General features: G+C 45.8%; 1 protein-coding gene across 4 annotated transcripts in view; it reads left to right on the forward strand.

Annotated features, from left to right (window-relative positions):
* The window catches only part of Septin11 (septin 11), a 130877-nt gene that overhangs the window by 62483 nt on the left and 41921 nt on the right, over positions 1 to 26473 (forward strand). The window contains exons 5-10 of one of the 4 annotated variants that reach the window (XM_028789193.1): positions 1195 to 1356; positions 5164 to 5260; positions 6110 to 6278; positions 14022 to 14154; positions 14617 to 14804; positions 22305 to 23361. In XM_028789193.1, coding sequence (XP_028645026.1) covers positions 1195 to 1356; positions 5164 to 5260; positions 6110 to 6278; positions 14022 to 14154; positions 14617 to 14804; positions 22305 to 22320 — 765 coding nt within the window. In that variant the 3' untranslated portion in view covers positions 22321 to 23361. Of the gene's footprint in view, positions 1 to 1194; positions 1357 to 5163; positions 5261 to 6109; positions 6279 to 14021; positions 14155 to 14616; positions 14805 to 18200; positions 21855 to 22304; positions 23362 to 26473 lie in introns of those variants that run through there. The other 3 variants (XM_028789194.1, XM_028789195.1, XM_028789192.1) reach the window with 3 other exon arrangements.

A 26473-nucleotide genomic window follows, 5' to 3' on the forward strand; every position in this document is an offset into this window, starting at 1 on the left:
TGTCAGCATTCTCTTCTGATCTGTCAGGGGTCTGATTTGGCTCATGGAAAAGAAAAGCAAAAAATTCAAATGTGACTGAAAACTCTGAAAGGCTGTGAGCTCCTGAGCCGAGCAGGGAGGGTAGTCTAGATACCAGATATCCAGAGCATCACTAAAGCCTTTGTGCCTATGAGAGAGAAGGAGAAAGTTCATCTTAAACTGTGAATTAAAAAAAAAAAAGTTGTATCTGTCGTCCCAGCACTCAGGAGGACACAGGAGAATCAGGAGCCCCAACCATCCTCTGCACAGAGTGTGTTGAGGCCGGCTACATGAATGAGACCTTCTCTTGAAAAGAGCCAACGGCGTCTCTCCTACTTTTGGGTTTTGTTCTTGCATACCCAGGTGTCTTGAGCTCTTATTCTGAGATGTTTACCATTAAGGACAAACTCTGAGTGCACCCCTCTTTTTATAACTGATGCTCTGAAAATGAGCTGTCAGTTTTTGAGCCAGGGTCTCATGGAGCCCATATTAGCCTCAGACTTACTGTGTAGATGAGCTTGGCCTGAACTCTTCATCCTCCTGACTCTCTCTCCTGGGATTCTGTGTGTGTGCCACCATGCTCAGGGTGAGCCTTGCTTTCAATATGGGACCTTTTTCATTAGCTGAAAGTGTCATTTGATAAAAACTGATTTTCAAAAGAATTGACGCTTGAGTTTGAAAAATTTTAAAATGAGTAATTTAAATTTATTTTTAATTAATTAATTATTTATTTTTGGCTCAATACTTAAATCTCCCCCAGGAATTTCCAGGTCGTCACAATAAAGAAAAGGTGATGCAGCGTAGCCCTGCTTTGACCAGTGCTGTATGGGCACACAGAAATCAAGCCCCTAAAAGGAGTGGCTGTTTATTCAAAGAGTGGATTGACTTCCTTGCTGTCACTGTTTGTCACGTAGTACAAACACTTCCTTTTACTCGGTAAAGTGGGAGGTGTTGCAGGAGAGGAAATTACAGATAAGCGTCTGTGGGATTCCAGGAAGTCGGAGGGAAGCTGAGAGGATTCTGGGTCTGAATTTCTTATCCAGGAGGAAGTCTGACTGTCAGCATCGCCTGCCCCTTACAGTGCCCCTTGTGGCTCTCCTCTGAGCACATTTTCACTGTCTGGCTCTCTTGCTCCATATAGGGTTGTATGCGAGCGTGGACGTGTTTGCTTTGCAGGTGAACATCATCCCGATCATTGCGAAAGCCGACACCATCGCCAAGAACGAACTGCACAAGTTCAAGAGTAAGATCATGAGTGAACTAGTTAGCAACGGAGTCCAGATCTATCAGTTCCCCACAGATGAGGAGACGGTGGCCGAGATTAATGCAACAATGAGTGTAAGTCCTCAGGCGAATGCGGGCGGGAGAGAGGTTTCCCAGAAAGGTGGTGCTGGCACTTCGTAGGGGCTGGAGAAGCCTGCACGGAGGTCCTCAGTGGGACTGCCAGTCATTTAACTAGTCTGTGCCTCAGTTTCTCTAACTGTCAAGTGGGAAAAGTAGGCAGGATTGTTTCAGCTTTCTGCCCACTCCGATTTTCATGGGGAGTCTTCTAGGAATGTGACACAAATGCAGGACCTTATTCAAAGCAGCTCAAAGAAGGGAGCCCCGCATTCAGTCAGCGTTGGCAGAAATATGGCTGCCTACCTCCCATTTGCCGTAGAGCTGCCTCCCCTTTGTGCCTTTCCACTGTATTTTTCTGAATCTGAAGGTAAGCCAAAAACTGAGGGATGCTATTCACAGCAGAGAGGTAGCCATCAGGAGATAAATGAACTGCTTACTGCCTCATTCATTGACTTCATGACCAGGTCTCACCTAGCCCAAACTGGCCTCAAACTCAAAGTATAGTCAAAGCTGGCTTTCATCTCTTGATCCTCCTGCCTCAGTGTCCTGAGTGCTAGGATGATGGTATAAATCGCCATGTCTGGATCCGTTGCTTCTTTTCCCAACTGTAATTTATTTACCTAATGTTGAGAGTTTTAAGTAGTTTTAAAATTAATTTTTAGTGGACCAAATAATGGTTTTCAAAAGTACATATCATAGTACCCCTACCTGTGGGGAGCTGAGGAAGCCCCAGGTGAGTGTGCAAGGAGCTATTGAAATCCTGAGGGGATGTGAATTGTTTGATGTGGGGATGGCACTACCAAAGGCCAGTCCCTCAGATCCACAGGAGCAGCATTGCTGTACACACACACACACACACACACACACTGCCACGAGGCTCAGAAGGATGGAAAGCCTTTCTCTAGTCTTAGTGTGAACGTTGACAGTGTGTACAAGTATGAGTATACCAACGGTTGACTGGTGTGTGCAAAAACTAACAACTGCAGCTTCTTTCATGAGGGTTACTCTTCACCTACAGAGACCTCCTAATAGCTAGCCCCTCCCCTGCGCTGTACATAATCAGCTCACCGAGGTTCCAAGCCTTGCATGGTAGTGGGTCCAGCAGTGCACAGTCTACCTGACCCTACTTCTCTGTGTTAGGGTTTCCATGTAAACTTCTGTCTTAGGGGATTTCCATTGCTCTGCAGAGATCATGATCTCACAAAGGACAACACTTAATTGGGGCTGGCTTACAGGTTCAGAGGTTCAGTCCATTATCATGGCGGGAAGCACGGCAGTGTGCAGGCAGGCATGGTGCTGGAAGAGCTGAACCTTCTACCTCTTGATCCAACTGCAGCCAGGAGTTGCCTGTCTTCAGGCAACTAGGAGAAGGGTCTCAAAGCCCACCCTCACAAGTGACACACTTCCGCCGACAAGGTCACACCTACTCCAACAAAGCTACACCTCCTAATAGTGCCACTCCCTAGGCCAAGCATATTCAAACTACCAGAGTTTTTGTGTCTTACCTAGATTCTCTTGTTGCCCCAGTTAGAACAAGATGTCAGGTCATGTTGAACGTGGTGCTAACTTTGTAGTTTCTTCCTTGCCTTCTACTTTCCTGTCACACACATGCATGCACACATGTACACATGCATGAACACAAGCATTTATTTATATCTAGGGCCGCATACATGAGGAAGCATGGTATCCTTGGTTTCTTCCCCTCCTTTACACATCGTCTTGCTACACACCCCCACTCTCTTGGCCTATTTCTTCCCATTGATAGGATCCCTACTTTGATTATTAAATCTAGATTTGCCATTTGATCCTGTCACTGTTTTCTTGGTTGAAGTGTCAAGTTGTCTAGAAAGATCCCTTTCTCCTTACTTTCAGGGAGTGGCCCATGCCACTTGGGAGGCAGAGGCAGGCGTATGTCTATGAATTTGGGGGCAGAACTCTGGTTTTCAGTAGAAGCGGTGCCTATAATAACTGCTGTGCCAGAGTCCCCTGGACTAGGACATTCAGATATCATGTGCATCACACAAAATGCCACGCCTGCAGCCTGAGCTGTGGACGCTGCCTAATTATCTTGAAAACATTGTCTCCCTTCTCAACAGTGGACAGGCAACCATAAACATTAATTCTCAAAGCCGCTCTAAAGATCTCCTTACTCCTGTGTGCGGATAGAGAGCAGTTAGCTTTCTCCCCCACACTCAGGATGTAGTCATAACTACAGATAACCCAGTGTGGAAGAGGCCGTTGTCTTGGACACCGCGACATCTCTGCTCACGCTCAGCTGTGGTGTAAGACTCGGGCCAGTATTGTGGACTACAGTGTATTTCTGACTTGAAGTTTGGGCACTGCTGAGCCTGTCTGGAATAGTTCTGCAGCTGGAGCCTCCGCTCTTCTCACCTGGCATGCGCAAGGCCTCGGGTCCCACCCAAGCACTGCAATGCAGGAAGTAAACCAGCTGTGTTCAGTAGAAATAAAATCAAGCTCGGCACAGTCCGTTTAGATCTCACCAGTGTGAAGCTTCCAGAGAAGTCTTTGGAAGCCAATGTATCCGTTTGATGACCCCAAGTCCGATTTCACCAGAAACAACTGATCGTCATGTACATGCCATCAGATGATAGTTCAGAGGCAGATCCAAGTATTTGTTTCTCCTAACTTGCTTTAGAGGTTTTCCAATATGTAGACAGTTACCTACGATAATTTTCCTTAAAACTTGCATTACCGTCATAAAACTGTTCTCTTAAGATGTGAGCTCAAAGCTAAATGAAATGCAAAGCCTACTTATCAATAAATTTCCAATATGTAGACAGTTACCTACAATAATTTTTCTTAAAACTTGCATTACTATCATAAAACTGTTCTCTTTTCTAAAGATTTGAGCTCAAAGTTAAATGAAATGCCAAGCTTACTTATCAATAAATTTAATATTTAATGGGAAGGTATTTTCCATTGCTTTCATTTTAAAATTTAAATGTGAATTAGTTAAAAGTAAATGAAATTTAAAAGTGAGTATCTTGATCCCACAAGTCATATATATATGATTTACTTATTTTTAAAATTAATTAATTAATTAATTTTCTCAATGCTGCCCCCAGTCCTCCTTCACAGAATTCCTCCCCCATCCCCATTTTACCTCTGAGAGGGCAGCACCCCCTTCCCCCTCCAAACCCCTTACCCTGGTATATCAAGTCTCTGTAAGATTAGGTGAAGAATCCTCTCCCACTGAGGACAGATGTGGCAGCTCTCTACTACACTTGTGCCAGGGGCCTTGGACCAGCCCATGTATGCTCTGAGCCACCAACCAAAGATTTACTTATTTTTATTTTACATGTATGGACATTTTGTCTGCATGTAACTATGTACCATGTGCATGCAGTACCCACAGAGGCCAGAAGGGGGCATCATATCTTCTGGAACTGCAGTTATAATGGTTGTGAAATACCACCATGTGGGTGCTGGGAATTGAACCTCAGCTCCCTGGAAGAGTAGCCCATGTTCTTAACCACTGACCCATCTCGTCCGTCCTCCTCCACAAGCCATGTTTTAAGCACCCTATGGACACAGACTGTCACAGTGGCTGTGACAGAGGCAGGATAAGCTCAAGTTGTTCCTTAAATCTAGCTTGTGTTTGGCTAGAATACAAGATCATGGAGAACATGATTCATGAAGGGCATTTGCCACACTATAGTCGCCCCTGGCTGTCCTTCATGTCACCACCTTTTCTCTTGCTGTTGAGGAAAGAGGCCCCTCTCTAGTGATGGAGCTGTGCTTGGTTCTGTGTGATAACCATTCATCTCTTGTGTCACCTGGCAGGTCCATCTCCCATTTGCAGTGGTTGGCAGTACCGAAGAGGTGAAGATTGGCAACAAGATGGCGAAGGCCAGGCAGTACCCCTGGGGTGTGGTGCAGGGTATGTCCTGTCGTGGGAGAGGGACTCCATGTTAGTGCCCATGATGAAGATATGACAGGCACAGTGTGGAAGGAGGTGTCAACCCAGGCCATGTGGGGATGTGCGGAGCTGTCTTGTCTGACCCACTCCCCCCCCCCCGGCGCCCGGCCCGCACCCCCCACCCCCACTACTTCCCAAAATACCCCCACCCATGCTTAGCTACCATGGATGTGAGGAAGAAAGAACTGGTCATCATGGAGCAGGTAGGCAGACAGACTGAGGAGCAGCTACAAGCCCTGAGCTGGAGGCGGCCCCTCAAGATGTGGGGCTCTTTATGAAATTAGCAAAAACTCCTGTAAGAGGAAAGCGTTCTTCACAAAGAGCGTGCACCCGTCTCATCAGCAAAGCAGCAGATAGCTGGGAAGAACTTGTTTCTCTCTCACCTCCGTGAAAGTTGTTTTCCAAGGAAATGCTATTTCAGCAGAAATCTGGTCATTAGGAAGAATGGTGGTATTTAAGCACTGTCCTGCTGGGTTGGGGCGGCGTGGAGTAACAGTCATGGGTCTGACCTTGGAGCCAGATGTTACTACCCTGTTGGGCCATCAGCTGCATCCCAAACCCAGACCTCTGCCTCTGCAGGGGAAGAGTCACGATTTGGCAGAATTGTTGGAGGGTAAAGGAAAGATTGTAAAGCCCCTCCCTTGGCACCATCTTTCTGCTACCCTCGTCAGGGCTTCCTTGAATATGGAGGGAGGAGCCAGCAAGACATCCTGTATGCCTTGGGGGGGGGGGGGCCCCCGCCCTTCCTTGCTTCTCAGTGACTCCGTCACTGCTGATGGCCTTCCTCTCCTGTGCTTGTTTTTCCTGTAGTGGAGAACGAGAACCACTGTGACTTTGTGAAGCTGAGGGAGATGCTGATCCGAGTGAACATGGAGGACCTTCGAGAGCAGACGCACACGCGCCACTATGAGCTGTATCGGCGCTGTAAGCTTGAGGAGATGGGCTTCAAGGACACCGACCCTGACAGCAAGCCCTTCAGGTATGAGCGCACACAGCAGACAGGCGGCTCCGGCAGTGCTGTGTCTGTGCACCATGGAAGGAATTGCTGGAGCTTTGGTACCTCAGTAGCTTGGTGAGGGGGGTCGGTGACTCATCTGGTGTTGGGATAACCACATTTCACTATCATCTCAGCTGGGTGATGTTGTGGATGTTGGTATTTCTGCCCACATTTACAAGGATTAGCATTCAAAGTGACAAAAGTGTCAACAGCCTGCCTGGCTTCCTGGTACTTAAGGAAAGGAGGTTGTTCTGAATCCTTGCCTCCTTGGCCGCTGACCCTGAGCTCCTAATTATGTCTGTGGGGTGTAGCGCCTGACTCACAAGATGTAGCTGGCTAACATTTGCCCCCCCCCCATTCATTTGTCTTTGACAGATTTAACTTCCTGAGGCTCTTAGCTTTTCAAGTACTTTTTCTTTATAAAGCATGTGAGGGTATGTGTGTCCGTGCTTGTGTGTGTTCGTGTTTGTGTGTGTGTATGTGTGTGTGTGTGACATTGCGAAAGTGTCTGCCCACAGAGGCCAGAAGAGGGTGTCAGATCCCCGGTGCTGGGATTACAGGTGTGCCAACTGCTGATTGTGTTGGGAACCAGACGGGTCCTATGGAAGAGCAGCTAGCAGCATAACCATGGAGCTGAGTCCCCAGCCCTCAGGTTCTCTTGTTATCTCACCGGTGTACAACTCTCACAGAGGGTGGGAAAGGAAAAAGCTTAGGAAATTTGTTATTTCCCACATCATGGATGGATATGCAGAATGTGCAAGGAAGAAAAGGTAATTGTGGCTGGAGAGACCACTCCAGTGGTGTGGAGCACTGGCTGCTCTTCCAGAGGACCTGGTTTGATTCCCAGCACCCACATGGTGGCTCAAGGTCACCTGCAGCTTCAGTTCCACGGGATATGACACTCTCTTCTGGCCTCTTTGGTCACCAGGCACACATATGGTACACAGACATGTGTTCAGGTAAAACACCCCTACACATAAAAATAAATTTTATAAAGCTTTAAAAAGGGGGAAGGACTGGGGAGATGGGTCATTGGTTAGGAGCACTGACTGCTCTTCCAGAGGTCCTGAGTTCAATTCCCAGCAACCACATGGTGGCTCATAACCATCTGTAGTGGGATCTGATGCCCTCTTCTGGTGTCTGAAGACAGCTGCAGTGTACTCATATGCATAAAATAAATAAAGAAATCTTTAAAAAAACAAAAAACAAAACTCACTTTAAAAGAAGGTAGGCTCAGGGCCAGGGACCAGGCTGTTGGGGCATCGATCAGGATGTAAAATGTAAAATAAATAGATAAATTAATTAATGTGGAGGGAAAAAAAATGTAGGCTTAGCACCCTAGCAATTGCCCTCCTTTCACCATACCTCCCCCTTCCCCCATGGTAGAGACAGTCTGGGTTGAATGGAAGGCTAGCTGAGTCACTGTTGAAGGTGAGGCTCACGGCCAAGTTGCCACCTCCTGGTAGAGGAAGGGATTGTCCAGTTTGAGCCTAAGCCTTTTCTTCATAGGGATCTCAGTTAAGCCAATGTGAGGTTTGTCTGGACTCTGAGCCTCTTCTTATTAAAGCCACAGTACCATTGAACAACCTGTTTTCCATCTTTTATGGCTATCCCTAGGACACACTCTGAAATCTCCAAGCCATTGAACTTGATGGCTGGCCAAAGAACCTGAGGCTGTCTGTCAGTGCTCAGTGAAGCAGTCTTTTCCTGGGTCTGAACGGCCCTTTGGTAGAGGAGTTTTCTCTTGGAATCACTTTGGAGAAAGTTCAGTACTTTCTGGGCTAGTACCACACAGGATGCAGCTGTGCACTCCCGTAAGCCTGTCTGTGTTTGGTGAGAACAAATGCACATCTCACACAAAGGACTTCTATCCAAAAAGTTAACTTCTAACCAACTTAGTATCATTTCATCCAGTCCTGAAAGCTTGTGAACTATCTTCAACCAGATAGGATGGCTTTGTGAAGGTGTAGCAAGTCCTTCTGTGCTTGCAATGAATTTCCCAGATGATAACCCCATAAAGTAAGCCCATTCTAGGGTTATTAAGTCTGATAAAAATGTGGTTTTGTATACAGCATTTCTTTCCATGCCCTAAAGTGGAACAACAAAACTTTTGTGACGTCAAATGCACTGGCCAGGACCAGTGTTGAGGAACCCTGGCTGAGGAGCCTGAGGTCCTGACTGCCCCTGCTCATGTCCTTAACCCCTCGGGGTAAGATCAGGGAACAAATTTGACTTAGCAAAGGGACTTTCTTTAGTGGTTCCAATATATTGACTGCATAGACTCACAGCTATTCAGTTCTCCTCGCCTCATTGGAAAGCAGCTTAGACCATAATATAAATGAACAGGCATATCTGTGTTCTAGCCAATAAAAACCTTAGCAACCAAAAAGCCTGAATTTGTTTGGTGGGCTGTAATCTACAAACCTTTGACGAGGTCACAGTCTGGATTCCTTGTTAGAGGTAATTTCTTCTCATTGTGTTAAAAACCATTCCACATACCTGTGTTCTTAAAAGAAGCTCTGGGATGCTACTCGTACCTAAGAAGGGCTATGTGGCCTGTCTGCCTTTCATCAAAGAGGCCAGCCCTTCCAAGACAGCCAGGGTTCCTTCCTGCTGGTGCAAGCAAGCAGGCCTCTGATGACACTTGCTGCCGATTTTATTGAGGCAACTCCTACAAGCCCAGGGTAAGGCCCTGGAGGAGGTGCACAGTCCACTAGGGCTTCGATCAGCTTACTGCTTGGGGCACATCGTCTCTGGCCTTCTGAACTGGCAGATGACACTGAAGTCATGATTGTGTCTGCCCCATCCATTTGGTCCCATTTCTACAGGCCCTAATTTTTTTTTTTTTTTTTTGATGTTGAAATGGGAAAATGTTTATACCTATACATTATTACTCAGGCCTGTATTTTTAAAAAATAGTTAAAAATAAAGCTTTTAAAAGTAAACTGATGGCTGGGTAGTGGTGGTGCATATTTTTTATCCTAGCACTCAGAAGGCAGAGATAGGTGGATCTCTGTGAGTTCAAGGCCAGCTTGGTCTACTGATCAAGCTCCAGGATAGCCAGGGATGTTCTACAGAGAAACCCTATCTAGAAAAACAAAAATAAGTAAATGAATACATTCTATCACCTCAATAACTGGGATAGGTTTTCCACTTAAAATAGAGATGGTCCCTCCTTGTGCATCCCCACTTAGAAGTCCCTCTTGCTGCGGGAAGGATCACCAGAGACAGAAGAAGCCATAGTGGCTCTTTGACAGCACCGTTCCTGGGTGGGTGTTCTGCTTTTCCCTTTCTTCAAATGTCAACATTTGTTGTTTTCACTGTATTTCAATTCTTCACTGGACACAGCGAGCAGAAAGAGTGCCCAGTGACTGACTGGCCTCAGAGTCGGAGTCCTTCACACCTGGGTCTTCTCAGCTTTATTCTCTAAACAGGGGCTCTCATGGTTTAATCCTGACTGGCCTGTGACTTGGAATATAGACCAGGCTGAGTTGGAGCTCACAGAGATCCACCCTTCTCTGCCTTCCCAGGACTGGGATTAAAGGTGTGCACCCCTGGGTCAGACCTTCTCATTCAGGTAAATGAGATGCTTCTTAGAAACAGATCTACAAGAGAACCAGAGCTTTTGTGCTGCCCTCTGCTAGTAATTCAGTGGGCTTTCCTTCACAGCAAATCATTATTTTATTGAAGTTCAGATCTTAGACATAAGCATAACTTACTACTAGTCTTTATACTGAGCTCAGATCACTCAGGATGAAAATACTCCTGGGTGTACATGAGAATTCCCTTCCCCAGGTGAATTGAGTGTGACTTGGAGAGGAATAAGTGAAAGGCTGGAAGTGTTTTTTTCAAATGTTTCAAGCGGAGGTTTCCTGTGACGCTGTGCAACGAAGCTAGTTCTTTCTTTTGAGCATGCTGGGACCTTCCAATGCTTGCATACTGGACCACGGATTCTAGTAGTGTGAGCCAGTGTGTGATAGCAGAGAGTAGGCTGTGCGGTATGGTACTGGGCAGTATTTGAGGAGCTTGCCTGTGGCCCTGATGTTGTCCTCATCTGGATTCAGACACCTGCCTTTCTTGTCCTCTAGAAGAGTACCCAGATACCTGACCACTAGGCAGCCTTCCCAGTGCCCACCTTTTCCGTTTGCCTCTCTGTGCATGTGGCTCTGTAGCCTTGGAACTCAGTTCCACCAGCCAGAGCACTCATTTCTTTCCTGGTTCAAGGTCTCTGTTTCCAAACCCTTAGGAAACAGACCAAGGTCACCATAGGCATTAGTCACGTGTCCCTGAGCTTTTCTCCTGAGACACTCCCTGACATTCTCCCTGTCCAAATTGTTCACCCCTCCTCTCCAAATAGCATCTCTCGCTCTCTTTTTAAAGATTATTTATTTATTTATTTAATTTATATGATGAGTACACTGTAGCTGTCTTCAGACACACCAGAAGAGGGTGTCAGATGGTTGTGAGCCACCATATGGGTGCTGGGAATTGAACTCGGGACCTCTGGAAGAGTAGTAGTGCTCTTAATTGCTGAGCTATCTCCAGCCCCCAGCATCTTCTCTCTTACTCACAGAAACTGTTTGAGGACTACCCTTCTCTCAGGATTCAGAAAGTCCTCGGGCCTGTTTTTAGGAGTATACAGGCCTTGGCTCACTAGCTATGTGGAAAGTGGGTAGGGCTCCCGTGTCAGTGGGTGGCCCAGGTTCAATCCTTAACGTCTTAATGGTACAACCAAAGCAAATGGCGACAGCTATGTCCACATTCCTCCACCTGTAAGATGAGGAGTAGGCAATGTCTACTCTATTGCCTTATGAGGACAAATGCATTCACAGATATAGAGTGCTTCCTAAATTCTGGTGACAGTGATCAGACCCTGGCATGCCCTCTGTCACATGATTCCAGGAGAGTTAAGTAGGGAGAAAATTATTCTGTCTGAACCACTAAGATTCAGGGTGAGCTCGGGCATCTGCAGTCCTCTCCCTTACCAACAAAGGAAACCTTCCGTGAGTTGCCAAAAGGAAAATTCGATCATCATCAGATCAGCTGAAAACCTGGTGAAGTGATCACAAAATCTCACTGAGCTAAGGGAGTCAGTGGCTGCAGTTTAAACCTAAGCTGGAAACTGTCAGTGACGCCTTTACAGTGGTGCCTGTGAGTGAGTGAAAGCGGTTTCCTCTGAGCTGGGTCGTGTCTGTGCCTGGAGACATGAGTGGGGGTTTCTGGTGTTTGTGGTCCATGGCTCAGTTGGCAGAGGTGTGTGGGGAATGTGTTCCTGTGTTATTCTAAGTTACTCGTAAGTCACTTGTAAGTGGTTTTGAGTCTTTAGGTTAAGGCTTTAGACACTGGTCTCAGCAGTTGCTATGACCATTGTTTCCTGTGTTAAGAGTTTAGAAGCTGATTTCCTACCCTCGGACACAGCGATACAACTGAGCATTGTGTGCTGAAGCCGACTTCATCCTTTACTCCTGGATATCAACATTGACTAGACTCAAGGCTGGGGCCAGTCTTGCCTACAGCCAGTGTGGCCCTTAGGACACAGGCATTCCAAGTTTGGATTGAACTTTCTGCATATAGAAACACCTTACAGTGTGATCGAGTGTCCTCAGTTTAGGCAGAGTACTGACTCCTCTTGTCTACAGAGTGAGTTTCAGGATAGCCAGGGCGTAGATGAGAAACTCTGTCTTAAAAAACAAAAACAATCAAAACCCAAACCCCCACTATTAGCTCACGATACACACTTTAAAAAATAGTTCAGAAACTAAAGTGTGTGTAAAGCTGTGTTTGGGGGAAGATGGGATGTGGCAGAGGCAATCTGAAGGTTCTCAGCACCTGAAGCTCTGTCTGACTTACTTCACAGAGCGCTCGTCCAGCCAGCTCTGAGGTGCTCTAAGGTAATAGAGAGCAGCTATGGATACTCCCAGGCACCCTGTAGGAGCCACTCCCAGAATCCAGATGGATAGTTCTTTTCACTGAAGACAATGGTCGGCAAACGGGTTGCAGGTCATCACCTGGAAGACATTCCAAGGCAGACTGTTTAGCTGTAACCAGATGTTCAGGATCAGCATCCCCAGGAATGGAGCTAGTTGGGCATCTGGACTTAGAAAAGTCCACTAAGCTATGCCCACGTGGCCCAGGTGTGCTGCCAGGGCGGGGCCACTGTATATGACGAGTCCCCTGATGGAGGAGCATGCTATGCATTCCTGCCGTTCTGACTCCACAACCTTTGAAGATGTTCTCCTGAAACCAGGTCATGGTCTCAGAACACAAGTTGGGTGTTGTCATAGGTTATAAGGTTCCACTGCTTGAAGGGAGAGGTCCAGTCATTCATTACACTAAGTAGAAATTGAGTTTTCTGTAAGATTTTGTAATAGGACCAGGTTATCCTTTGCCTTGGGTAAGTCTGATTCACAGAGAAAGCTGATAAAGAGGTTATCACACACTGATGAAGTTACTTCAAAGGTTGATATTCTTCTAGGTCTCACTGACTCTAGCTCTTAAAATTGAAATTTAAACATTGCTATTAATATTAACTAATATTGACATGTCCAACTTATTTTTGTCTCATAAAGTAAAAATAACACCTGAAACTCAAAACACATGACTGGTTATCAGCAGAGAGGGTTGGCTGTGTCTGGGGAGGAAGAACTTATTTTTTGTGAGCTAATGAGGTTATCAGTTATAGAGGTGTGATCTTCCTGGCCTAGCTGTACTGTTCATTATGACTGTATCAGTCAGTCCTTGCTGTGTTCCACCACCAGAGGTTTTACCCACTGGGTTTTCCCCCTTTTACCACCTTAGTGGACAGGTGTGAATTCTGTTGAGTGGCACTTGAGGGTGCCTGGGAGTATCCGTAGTTGCTACCTAGTCTGTATAGTGTGCACTTAGGGAAAATTTGGTGAGTTCCAAGTAGACTCTAGTGTAGCTGGTACCATTCAGCTGTTGTAGATAAACTGGAAAGAGAGGACGGAGTACTCATAAAACACCAGCCATTGCTTCTTTGTAGCACATAAGGTGTGTGTCCTTTGTGTCACCAAAGGCCTTCTCTGTATAAATGCCTTTGTTCTGACTTGAGAGATACAGTTGAGTATGACATTCAATATGAAACTTCAGGCTCTGATTTCTGCAGAAAGGAAGAGTACAGGATTCAAAATGAAAATAAGACTCCTCCCCACACCACTTGAAACTGGCTTGAGCCGTGGCAATTTCCTACCCCGGCTTTGGAAGGTGGTCTTCTTGCTAAGTCCGCTTGCCCTCTGGAGGGTAGAGGGATATGAGTGAACACTGCTGTATGGCAGATACTTTTCTCAAGTAATGCCTGACACAATTGCACAGTCTTACCCTGTGGAGGTAAGTGTTACTGTGCCTGAAGGCCTGTGCAGGGCACTGGAGAGCTGTGCCTACAAGGTCAGTCAGTTGCTGAGGCCAGAATTACAGCTCTATCTGACTCCAAACCCTGTCACTTCACCCATGATGCCCGGCTGGTCTGTTTGTGCAAGAAACCTGGCTGGTTAGCTGCAGGCCTTTGGTGTTGTGTTATGCTTTTGGACATGCTTGTCTCTGCAATCTTGGCATAAATAAAGAATAAAACTAAAGAATAAAATTTGAGCTTTAGTGTGGTAAGCAGCACTTGTGCTTTTTCTTTTGGAAGCAGAGAGGGGGGAATGGCTCGAACTGCAATGTATGATGCTGTCTTATGCCCTGTCTTGCTTTGTGGACTTTTAATAGTCTTCAGGAGACATATGAAGCAAAAAGGAACGAGTTCCTGGGAGAGCTGCAGAAGAAAGAGGAGGAGATGAGACAGATGTTCGTCATGAGGGTGAAGGAGAAAGAGGCGGAGCTCAAGGAGGCAGAGAAAGAGGTGAGCTATCTGTCCTCCAGGAGGGGAAACTGGTGTTTTATCAGCACATTGTGGTTAATGAGGCTTCACAGTGGTACAGAGTGGTTCCCCTTCCCTGTTATCACGAGAGCAGCTTCCTCACCATGGAGGGGAGCATGGCAGCAGGCAGGCAGACGTGGTGCTGGTGACGGAGCTGAGACTTCTGCCTGCAGATCTTCAGGCAGCAGGAAGAGAGGGACGCAGGGCCTGGAAGCTGTCCCAAGTGACACACTTCCTTCAACAAGGCCACACCTCCTAGTCTTTTCACATAGTGCCATGATGACTCCTAATTACTAAGAACTCAAATACATGAATGTGTGGGTGCCATTGCTGTTCAAACCACAACAAAGCAAGAGCAGCCGTGGGCTGCATGTTCTGATCCTTCATGGGCTCACACAGATTTTTATTCCTTCCGCCATGCCTAATTTCCTTTGTTCCTCCCAGCTTCATGAGAAGTTTGACCTCCTGAAGCGGACTCACCAAGAGGAGAAGAAAAAGGTGGAAGACAAGAAGAAGGAGCTTGAGGAGGAAGTGAGTAACTTCCAGAAAAAGAAGGCGGCCGCTCAGCTCTTGCAGTCCCAGGCCCAGCAGTCCGGGGCCCAGCAAACCAAGAAGGACAAGGATAAGAAAAAGTAAGCAGGTGTTGCCCGCCTCCTGGGGACAGCTAACAATCTCTTCCTCTTGCATGTCTACCTTTCCTACTTACAGACTGGAAACTGGTCGTCGCCAGAAAAATAGAAGCAAGTATTTTTCTCTACAGTGCAGGGAAGACGACTGAAGTTTTAGAAGAATTTTTTAAAGGGTACAAAGGGTTAACTTATAAACGTCACTATGGTGACCAAGCAATCAGGATAGCGGTGGCCTGTGAGCTTCAGTAGAGGCTTCTGTAGCAATACTAGGAGACGCAGAGAAGGCAGGCGGGTTCTCATAGAGCCTCCGCAGGCTTTCTCGAGACTCTTGGGAAAAGCATTTTAAAATCACAGTTTTTCACATGGGCTGTCTGTTCAGTTAAGACAGTCTGGCGAGCCAGCTACTGAATTTTATATTCCAAACAGCAGCTAGTGGGTGCTGGTTTTCCTGGAGGATTATGGTATTGTGGAGTGCAACCAAAATGCCCGCCCATTTAGCACAGTCCTGGCGACCCTCATGACACCCCTGCACCCAACACAGAACAGTTGCCATACTTGGTTTTGAGTGCCAAAGGGCTAGATGCTCTCTTAGGTTGTCACTTCCTGTGGCACCCCAGCAGCAGCTGTCAGAACTAGCGGGGAAGGCCCTTTCCATGAACTCCTGTGGTTTGGAGCTGTTCATTGAGTCACCTTAAAGAGCAGAGGAGGCAGTGTTGTGACAGTAGTGGTGGGTTTCATGAGTACAGTGCTAAGGAAGCCCTTGGAAAACTCTTCCATGATCCCATGACCATAGGATGCCTGGGGATGCCACCCTCCTCTCTAGAGCCTGCTGAGCTAGTGTAGCTCTATGGGAAGCCTGGAGCCCTCTTTAGGATTCTTGTTCTTCGTCCTTGGAGGCTAAGATATTGGGATGGGGGAAGGGAGGGGGAGCTGGCAGCTAAGTAACAGCAGAAATGGAGGGACCGAGGCAAGCAAGGAGTCTACCCAATCCCGACTAAGAGCTGGCAAGCCAGCCCAGTGCTGTGGTCACTTAATCTCACATGCATTGGACGTGCCCCTAAGGCACTGTGGCATGCCCATAGCTTTGCACCACTGTGGTGACATTGAAAGACAAGTAAAGCATGCTCTACACACATTACTTTTGTAAGCTCTGAGGCAGTAGGAAATGTGTCCAGAGAACAAAGGGGCAGGAAACTGGTCTAAGCAATAACAGAAACAGTCTACATAGATAACACATGGCTTTGATGGGGTCGGTGTAAATCCAGGTCGTTAAGGGAGTCCAGCCGCCCAGACTGAGGGAGTGAGTTCTACGAGGAACAACTGCCTCGGTGATATAGTTCAATACGGTTCTTCATTGTTCTGTGTTTTGGAAAAGCTAATACTGAGAATGGTGTCCCCACATGGCCAGCCAGAGTCAAAGCCATTTGGCATTGAACCCTGATGGATATCTCTATTCTGGGAAAAAGCACAGAAGTGTGTATGTGTATGTGTTTGTTTGTGTGTGTTTGTGTGTGTGTGTGTGTGTGTGTGTGTGAGAGAGAGAGAGAGAGAGAGGGAGAGAGAGAGAGAGAGAGAGAGAGCGCTGCTTAGGAAGGCTAAAGGGTAGGCTTTCTCACCCTGAAGCACTAAAGTGGGTAGAGGTACAAGTTTTAAACTAAAAATGTTTATAAAAGACCAGCAGTGTTTAAAAAAATTTTTTTTCATGTATACTGGATGTGCCTTTTAGCAATAAAATTCCAAGAACTGATCACTGTCCCTCCGTCAGAAGCCTCCGTTTGGTAACGGACATCCTTTGCTCTAGAACAAGCTACCCTATTTTCTTCTCATCCTAGGCTTTACCAGTGTATAATACTTTTAAAGTTTACATGACGTCTGTGTTAAAATCTGTTTTAGCTTTATTTATATACTCTCATTTATTGTTGATGGTAGTAGACTTGGTTCACAGTAATCACCAGGCTCAGAGACTGACAGTATTTTTTGTGTCAGTTGGTTCTTACTTTTCCATTCTTCCGCTTGTATAATGAAAGCAAGGGCTATTTGGAGGTCTGAATTGTTTAAAAAAAAAAACTCAAAAAAGAAAAAAAAAGTCTCCCCTCTTATTATCAGTGGCCATGGAAGGTTTTGGCCAGAGGACCACAGAAAGACAGTAACCAGGGCAACCAAGAAAGGGGACGGTTCTTCCTCCGGGTCATAGCTGCAGTGCAAGTGTTCCCCATGCCTCTTTAGGAGCTGGCTGTGCTTACCAGGAGCTTCTGAGGGATGGTCTTCCATTCGCTGTGCACCCCTTGGCCGGCCCTAATCCACTTTCTAATAGTTTTAAACTTTTTTTTTTTCTAACAACGCACTGCACTCCTTTTTTTTTTTTTTAACATAGGTAAGGCTTTATATCTCCCCTGGACCTGTAAGTGGCATGAGAGTATATAACATTTCCTAAGATTACAAAGTTGAACTAACCCTGGCACTGCCATTAGCTGGACCCCACCTTCTGCCATCTCTGGCCACCAAGCCACCTCCCTCATCCAGGGCTGCCCTGCTGTGGTAGGACTGCCTGAGAACAAGTTTTCTAGTGGACAGTGTCCCTCCCTCTCCTGTAAACAATTTACATGGTCGCCAGGAGGCATTTGCTGGGGCACGTTTGACCCCAAAGAAGACTTTTAGTGCCATCGTCCTAAACTGGCATGTGATGAGTGTTCACTTTATACAACCAGCTGCTCACCTGTTTGTTTTTTTTCTAAATATTTTTTGTTGTTGGTTTGGTTTTGCTAAGCAATAAAGTTGCATGTTTTGGAGTTGCCTAAAAGCAGCTGTGCAGATCCCAGGTTTGGTGTTGCTTTGGTGCTAAGAGGGGAAGGCTCCTGTGGTGTAGCTCTAACCATGGTCTTTTTCAGCCCTTCCCAGCTAGACCAGTAGCATGTCGTCCATCCAGTAGATTCCAGTTTGCAAGCTACTTTAGCTTTCTTCTCCAAGTCATCCGCACCAAGATACCCATTATATATTTATTCTCTGACTCCTCCTCCCACGGCCCGGAAGTGGAAGATGACGTTTCTGTTCAGTTCCAGCGTACTCTCCACTCCTTACAGACGATAGTTTCATGTTATTTGAAAGAACAAATCAGACAGTGGATCTTTCCACTGGACCGTGCCTTGGTTTCAAGGTCACTCATGAATATAAATTCTACTCAAAAGGAAACTGAGCCACATGCACTCTATTCAGGGCTCAAGGTTCGCTTTGCTTTTCCTGTAGACTACTTGGGTTTTTCTTTTAATTTCTCTCAGTCCCATAATCACTGCATGAGCATTCGCCACCACTGAATGCTGGTGCTGGCGCTCCTGGTTTTCTTTTCATTTAATTTGTTATCATTTCTAACTTTTTTTGTTTTGTTTTTTTTTTAACTTGCAGTGCAAGCTTCGCATAAGGGCCTGGCAAGCCAAGGACGCTCCCGCATTCACCTGCTTTGGCAGTAGTAGCATACTCTGTCATCTGTGTCCTGTTTGATTCGTTGTTTCAGCCTTTTCCCAAATACCAGTAACTTAGCTTATTTTACTGAATGTTGTCAGGTGGTGGAAAATCATAGCACAAGGGGATGATATCAGCAAATGCGCGTGCAGCTGGACTTTGGTTCTGGAAAGTCAATTTGCCTTGTATGCCTATTCCAAGTGGCGGCAGGAAGCATGTCTGTCCTTTGTATGTTGCTTTGGACCAAGGAAAAGAGGGGTAAAATAACTACCTGTACGTCTGGTGGGAAAACTCACCGCCTCAGCAGCTGAGCTAAAACCCTGAGTAGCCATGACACCAACTTGCATTTTCTTAATTCTGTGTCTCATGGTTGTATAGCTCCTGAATTCACTGTCTCTTCTCCATGCTTGCCCCAGACCAGAGGTGGGCTTGAAAGCAGGCAGAAACGGAAGTGAGCATCCGAGAACTTTTCCCCTAGTGTGGCTTTTTCATTTAATCGTTTGCTTATTTGGCTTGAGCCTATGATCTGGTTAGACCATCTTAGGGATGGAGTCCGCATCTGCCTGCCTACCTTCAAAGCCGGGCCAAAGCTACGGACTGGCATAAGAAACCTGATTACATTCCCCCCAACCAGGGCATCCCCTGATGATCTCAGGGGTCCAGATCTCAAAGAACACCTCATCTGGTATTGCTTAGCTAAAGAATCTTCTATTAAGGAGGTTGGATTCCCACTTACAGTGAGGGGATGCCATCCATCCCTTCCCTCCAGCCCCTACACACACACACACACACACACACACACACACACACACACACACACATATTAAAGCATTTGCTTTAAGCAGGCTGAGGGGAGACCTGGAAGCTGATTCTAGGATGTGGCTACTTCTAAAAGCAGTTTTCATGAGTCACCATGAGAAAACTTACTACCCATAGTAGTAGTCTGAAAGGATGTACTCAGTTGAAGGTAGCAGGGGAGTGAACGGACAGTGGAACCATTACTTAAAGCAGAGTTAGACTCAGACTGCCTCTGGTCCAGTTCCTTGCTGACATTGAAACTCAGTTGCCTCTAAGGAATTTTCCTTCCTGTCCCCTCACTGTGACCAGTTCCACCCGCTCTGACTCTTGGGTCTGTCAGTTATCTCACCTCACCCTGGATGAGGATTAACTCAGGAGCCAGGACATGTCCTGCTTGCCAGCTGTGTAAGAATGGGGAATGCGCATTGTCTGTCTGTCCTGTACTCTTTTCTCTGACGCTTCTCCTGTCACCCACTTGACCACCCCCTTCTAACCAGATCTTGGTTCTTCCTTCTCATTTCTCATGAACCCAGGCCGTCGCCTCTGCATTTCCCTCTCACGTCACCAGTTACATGTGAATGGTATAACGCAGGCTGCATTCCTCTCTGTCACACACACTTAAAAAAACATTGTCCAGCCAGCCCCTATCCAATACCAGGCGAGTTTTTGTTATCTTTTACTTCATCTCCCCATCATAAGAAGAGAGCAGTGGCCTTCCATAAACTGAATTAGGCTTCATTAGACAAATAAGGACATTGGCCTCACTGGGGTGTAGACCAGGGTGGAGAGCAGCCTCGGCCATCCTTGCTGGTGGAGGGAGGAGCTCCCCCACAGACACTCACTTTGCTTCCATTTTTCTAGTTAGCTTTGGAACAGCAGGTACTAATGGCATGCTGACTAACTGTGGCTGTGTTTGCTTCTTCACCGGGCACCACACAAAGACTTGAGCATTGGTGTCGTCTGCTTGTTCCAGCCACTGCTTATGTGAGCTTTTGGTTTTTCTTTTTTGTGTGTGTGTGTGTGCCTTGTAACAGAAAACACCCCTTTGCATTTGATTTCTCGCATCTCTAAAAGCTTTTAAAGACACTCAGAAAAACAAAAACAAAAACCCAAATAACAATTTGACTTTTTTGATGCCAAAATTATTGAATTTTTTTTTGCATTTATTTTTTATTTTTCTCAGTAAAGTAAGTCCAATGGGGAGTCAGGGAATAAAAAGTCAAGAGAATCTTAAAGAAGCTTTAAAGAGAAAAGCATTGCTTCTGAGCTCTTTCCTCCCCTGCTCCGAAGCCTCCGGAGCTGGTTATTGCTGCTCTTTTCTTTCGTATCTATACCTTTCTTCACAGTAGTCCCTGGCTCTGCACGGAATAAACGATACTCTCAAATCTAACTGGACGTGCTCTCGCCTTTGCATGTAAGTACAGGAGTAAGAACTCGGATCTCTCTGTTTCAGATTAGGGAAAACAAACGGGGGCAGAGGTTTTCTTTTAGAAGGTGTCCTGGACAGTCTGAGTAGTCTTTTTTTTTTCTTTTAAAAGCTAAATACATCTATACTGGCCACATTTATACTTTGCCCCACAATTTATGCTTCCTCTTGCTCTCAGAGGAAGTAGGGATTGGTTACTGATTGCAGCCATTGTTGTGTCCTGGAGGTCAGGTAGAGGACCTTGGATTGTGACAGTGGCAAAACGCTGGAGAAAGATTCCCACTGTCCACGGGACAAAAATCCTGAAAATGATGTCTCTGCCAGACTGCCTTTCTGCTCCCAGCGTTCCAGACCTCAGTCTAATGGCCTCTCCTTTATGCTCAAAGCACAATGGCCACTTTTTTTATTTTTTGGTTGGATAGCTTTGGCCTCTCTGCATCTTTTGCCCAAGCACAATGAGCATCTTCTGCTCCTTCTCGACTGTGGTCCCCTCTAACTGTCATCCATGCTGTGAGGTATGTCAGCAAGTACTCGGTAGCAGTTCAGGACTGTTTTCCCAGCTTGGGCTCTGTATGAATCGGTCCAAAAGGGTCTCTGTCAGCCAGGGGAGCTCTTCCACCTGGTGTCAGATGTGGATTTCTTGTTTCCCTCCTCCTTTACTTTGTAACTCACCAGCAGCAGCTCTTGCTTCCTCTCCATCCTGTGTGCCTCTAATGGATAGACTTGGCTGTCTCACTTTCCTGACACACCCCTAAGTGTTCTGCAGAGTTGGTGTTCAGGCGTCCCCTACCCACATCGTACTGTCTCTGTGTGGTCCTACCAGAACTGTCCATCTGAATTCCTTGGCTTTGCCATTCACAAGTGTCTGGAGTTGTCAGGTTCCAAAAGTCCTAGTTCTATTGACAGGACATTTATTATGGAGTTGTTAGCTGAATCATGACCTACAGAGTCTAGTTTGTATGTAGGTATGAAGGGAATTTTAAAAAATAAATTGAAAATTAAGCTGTGAACAGCATTAGAACTTTGTCTATTTCTTGATTTTAAAATATGCTGATAATGCCTTAAACTGTAGCTGTAGAATTGTCATTTTTTTGCTGTTTGAAGATAACCAATGTTTTCTAAACTGTTGTGTAATCTTTCAGTGTTAATGCAGATTGTCATGTATGTAAGCTGCATGTAGACACTTGTCTTTTTTTATGAACTAAAATAACTGTATTGATGTGAAGCATATTGTTCCTACAAGTATGAAAGTGCTGGCTCAGCAACCTGCCGAGTAACTTGTGTCTGGTAACGTAGTATGGTGCTATGTGACCTATGCATATATCACTAGTGCCAAGACTTAAAGCGGGGAAATATATTTTTACCCAACCGTTGTTCTGTGTGCCCGTTTGTGAGTTCTTTCCAGTCCCTGCCTGACATGCCTATGTACACACACGTGCTTGTTACATCACATAAAGGAATGGGGATGACCGCTGTCTCCTACTTTCTTACCTTGTGTGGTGGACTTCAGTGTTGCTGGTTGGCCCAGCTTCTCCAAGACACTTGCCCTGTGGCATCCTGGGGCTCACATATTTCTCGCCACGACACTTGCTCTCCTGTCCCTGCCTGCCCAGTACATCAATGACCCTCAGTGTCCAGCAGAGGCATCCTCCCCTCCCTTGCCCTGAGTGTCCATATTGCTACTCCACCTACTCTTCCCCAAACCATGCTTGATGACACTGGCCCTTTAACTGACACCGCTGGTTGTAGAGAAGTGCTTTTTTTTTTTTTTTTGGCTTTAAGAATCAATTTGAATCTGAACCTTTCTTTTTTCTCTTCTGTAGCTTCTTCTTTATGTAGCCATCCCGTTGCCAAGCCCTACTCTCTCTTTATGGACAGCATTAGAAGAGCGGGAGCTGTCTGTCCACTCGAGTTGGGGAAGAGTTACCTCATCTCCACCATCGTCTCCCGTTCTTTAAAGTCTGGGTCAAACATTGCACTGCTGTTTGTAACTGTCAATGTCTGTTTACAAACCACCACCCTCAGTGGCTACCGAAGTGACTTCAACTACCAAAAATAGTAATGATAATATTAATTAAGAGTGGAATAGAAAACTTAGGCCCAAACCCCAGGATTTTGGGGCTGGAATCCTCTGGCTTAGCTGCCATTTTCTTGAACCTCCTAATCTAAGACCTTACGCACTGAAGAGAGCCTGTTTATCACTTGATGGTGTCATCATCTGTGGGGCAAACATAGCACATGGTACTCCCGGTCTCTGTCCTCTGGGCAACTCTCACCAACCCATCAGGATCCTCAGCTACCAGCAGGTCATCAGAGCGGGGCAGCCTGCCGCTTCTGTTGGTTTTGTGGGTTGTTCTGGTGTGGGATTTAAAACAAAAACAATGGTATTGCATGCACAGAGGTGGCTGCAGTTTTCCCTCCGTAACGTCCTATTGATACGGTGTTTTTATTTTTCAGCTGACCATCTGCCTCTTGAGAGAAAGAAGTGGGCATCCTACCTTTAAATTCAGGAACCATTTTTTATTTGACTCTGTTACCTGCATCCCTTGCATAAGATGTTAGGGGAGGGAGTTCTGCTCGTTTTGGGGGCGGGGGATTCCAACTAGCCACTCCTGCATTTTGTATTTGTTATTCAAACTTTTGGTATCAAAAATTATGCCAATCCTAAATTCACTTCAAAGGGGGGGGGAATTCTGTTTAATATGTTCTTATCTTAGATGCAATTTGAAAGTGCCCCTTTTTGTTACTAGAGTTTTGATCTACAAGTCTTAATTCTGTTTGAATTGTGCCAGTGTTGGGTAAATGACTTTTCGGCCTCCGGGGCTCAATTTATATTTAAAGATATCTTAAAATACTGTCTGGCCCATCCCTGCCTTTGAATTTGTTGTGAAGCTCTGCTTTACCTCCTGTCTATTGGTTTTTTTTTTTTTTCTTTTAACCATGAAATGAACACCGACATGTACACACCCTTCCCAGGTAACTGCTTTGGTAACACAGGTTCAATTCACATCTTCTCAGAGGGACTCACATGGTTTTCTCCACAGTATCCGCCAAAGGCCTGCTAGAAATCAAAACATTTGCATCAGAAAACTTAGAATCCACCCACATCTAGAAACACTTGTGTTCGATGAGTGAGCTTGTGATTTCCAGCGCTGATCCCGACTGCTCTGTGCTGTGTCAGGCTCAAAGCTAGGACACGTAAGTAATATTCACTTCTCAGACAGAAGACAACCTCCAGATCCCTATGTATCTAATCCAACTAGCCAAATTCCTCTCAGTAGAGAATGGTGGAAACTACCTTCCAAATTCACTACTTGTCTGCAGCGTTGTTTGCATCTTAAGATACTTTCATCTCCATGAGGTAGTTGATGCCACTGGTGTGAGCTGCATTTGGTCAGAATCCTTTGGAGTGGGGCCCTCTGTTAGAAAGGTACAGTGCTTCTGTGGGCCAGTGAAGACACAATGGTCCTTGCTGCTCTTATTCTTGGGAAGAGGTCCCTTAGAGCAACTCATGAGTCTGTTAGTGAGCAACTTGTTACTAGAAAGTATTTCTAAATTTAAGTAAAGGCAGTTTCACTGGAGCTGATAAACTGCCCAAAGGCCTCTTCATCCTATGCAACGGCAGACATTCAGAGCTGTGACTGAAGGAAGGGCCATGGGTACCAACTCTGATGCTAGCATATCGTGGTGCTATGTTAAACATGGGGTCATGTTGAAACCACTAAGTATAATTCACTTCATTTTTAAATTTATAATCATTTAATATCAACTTTATTCTATCATTCATTTGTTTCAAAAAGCATTTTGTTTCAGGCATAGTTTGAGTAATGTTTAAAAATCAGGTCAGGTAGCAGGATTTTGCCTAAGGAGTGTGTGGTTTCATTGTTCTGCCCTTCGTTCTAAGACCGAGGTGAGAAGTGAGTGGGTTCCAAGCAAGCCAGTTTCCGTTCAGTGGCCATAGGGAACCTAGTTGTGGACACCACTGGCCAAGTACCTGTGGCCTGTCTCCTAAGACTGACTGCCAGTGATTTGGCATTTTGCTTCTCTTGACTCCTTTTCTCTAATGTTGACAAAGCTGTGGGTCCTCAGGGCCTCCTGTGACATTACACTGAGGCCGATCACCAGCAATAATAAATGCATTGGCTTATCCTCATCTACATTGTGGGAAAGAACAGCGGGGACTTGAGCCATAGAACCTGTTTCTGCGGGCAAGAGCCTTTTCATTTTTCCCTCAAACTTTAAAAAAATTACTCAATTTCAAATACTTGCTTATCTAAGTATAGTCTAGCTGTCTACTTGAGACCAGCATAGTCTATTATGAAAGAGAAATACATCCTGATTAGTGTATTTAGTAGCTGAGTGACTTAAAAAAAACAATTCAATAACAACCTTTCCCCCCAAACCGATCCATGCCATTATGTTTGACCAAACATCCAAACATTTTACCGTCAATGGTACCTATCATAAACTTTCTTAGTTGTTTTTTTTTTTGTTCACCATTGAAAAAGACTGCGGGGTAAATATTTCTGGACATCTAAGAAATACAATTGTGACTGCATTTAATGACCTACACAAAGCCTTTTGCTTTGCAGATAGCCATTCTTCTGCCATGGAGACCAGCAGGGCGCTGTCTCTCCAAAGATCTTAGTGATACCTAGTCCTTGCTTGTCTGTTCACGTCAGCCACTAGCAAGCAGCTGTCATACCCAGACTAGTACAAGGGATGGATGTAAGGTCATTTGAGAAGATCGTCAGCCTAAATGCCCATTCCCTCCAGCCTCACTGGTAACTGTAGTCTGCTGGATGTCCACAGAATATCACAGGAGATGCAAAAATTCTGTGTCTGCCATGTTGGTGGAGCGTTTCAGTCCACCATGGGAACTTCAACTGGTGGCTCCCAAGTGAGTGCGTGAGGCTGTTACCATGAGCTTGTCCCTTCCTAAAAAGCACAACTTAATATATGAGGAACTGAGGAACATTCCATTAAGAGCTGGGCTGTGCATATTTTCTCTGCAGAGTTGCGGGGCAGCACTCCCAGATGTCTGCATCTACTTTCCCCCTTTCCAGTACTTTATTCTGTGCCATGTGGCCATGAGCATTAGGGGTGAAGGGGCACACTCTTACTCGTACTTACCCTCTGTTCCTCCTGAGCACACCAAGTGTGGAGGAAAGGGAAACGGTGCCATGTCTCTCACTAAGCTGTCAAAGATGAATCCTAGTCTGAAAACCAATAGGGCCCCATCCTCCCACAAGCTCCATTCCATGGCTGTTTGCTACTGGTTTTCATTCTGGAGTGTCCTACCCTTAAAACAAGCTCTTTCCACTAAATGAACAGCAAGTCTGCTGAGCAAAGAGGAGTTAGCTTTTTACTTCTGTTTAGCTACATGTGACAGTAGGCTCAACAGTCTGGCATTTGATAAGATATGAAGGTTTTACTGAGTCAAGATAAGAAAGAGCTGTTCTTTTTACCATTAACCCAAGAGCTAAAGCAGCAAAACATTCTTGGTTATCTCTTACCTTTTCAAAGGGTAACAGAGCTGGCCCAAGCACTTACCTCTGTCCTACTCCTCCATCAGTATATCCAGAAGGCCACAGAACCAAATCTGGACAGAAAATTTCCAGTCTAATTCCTTAATGACATTTGTGCTACATGTGTGCACATCATCTCTCATGTCCTAATGACTGTTAAGTCCAACTCAGACCAACAGCAGCAACATTCTGGGCTAGGGCCATCTTCACACCCTTTCAGTTCTGTTTATTTCTAGCCTCCTCTGTGGGACTACACACACCTCACTCTGCAGGATGCTTGATGCACAGAGATGGTTCTGGGCTGTTTGCCTGAGATTTAGTTTGCTGCCATTATCGCCCCTTGCCAGTTTCTTCAGCCTTACAAGCCCCCACCACCTCCACCTTAAATCGTGTACAACTGTAAGCACAAAGGCCAGTCACACACACACACACACACACACACACACACACACACACACACACAC

The sequence above is a fragment of the Grammomys surdaster genome, unplaced genomic scaffold (assembly GCF_004785775.1).
Source record: "Grammomys surdaster isolate TR1022 unplaced genomic scaffold, NIH_TR_1.0 125793, whole genome shotgun sequence".
NCBI classification, from domain to species: domain Eukaryota; kingdom Metazoa; phylum Chordata; class Mammalia; order Rodentia; family Muridae; genus Grammomys; species Grammomys surdaster.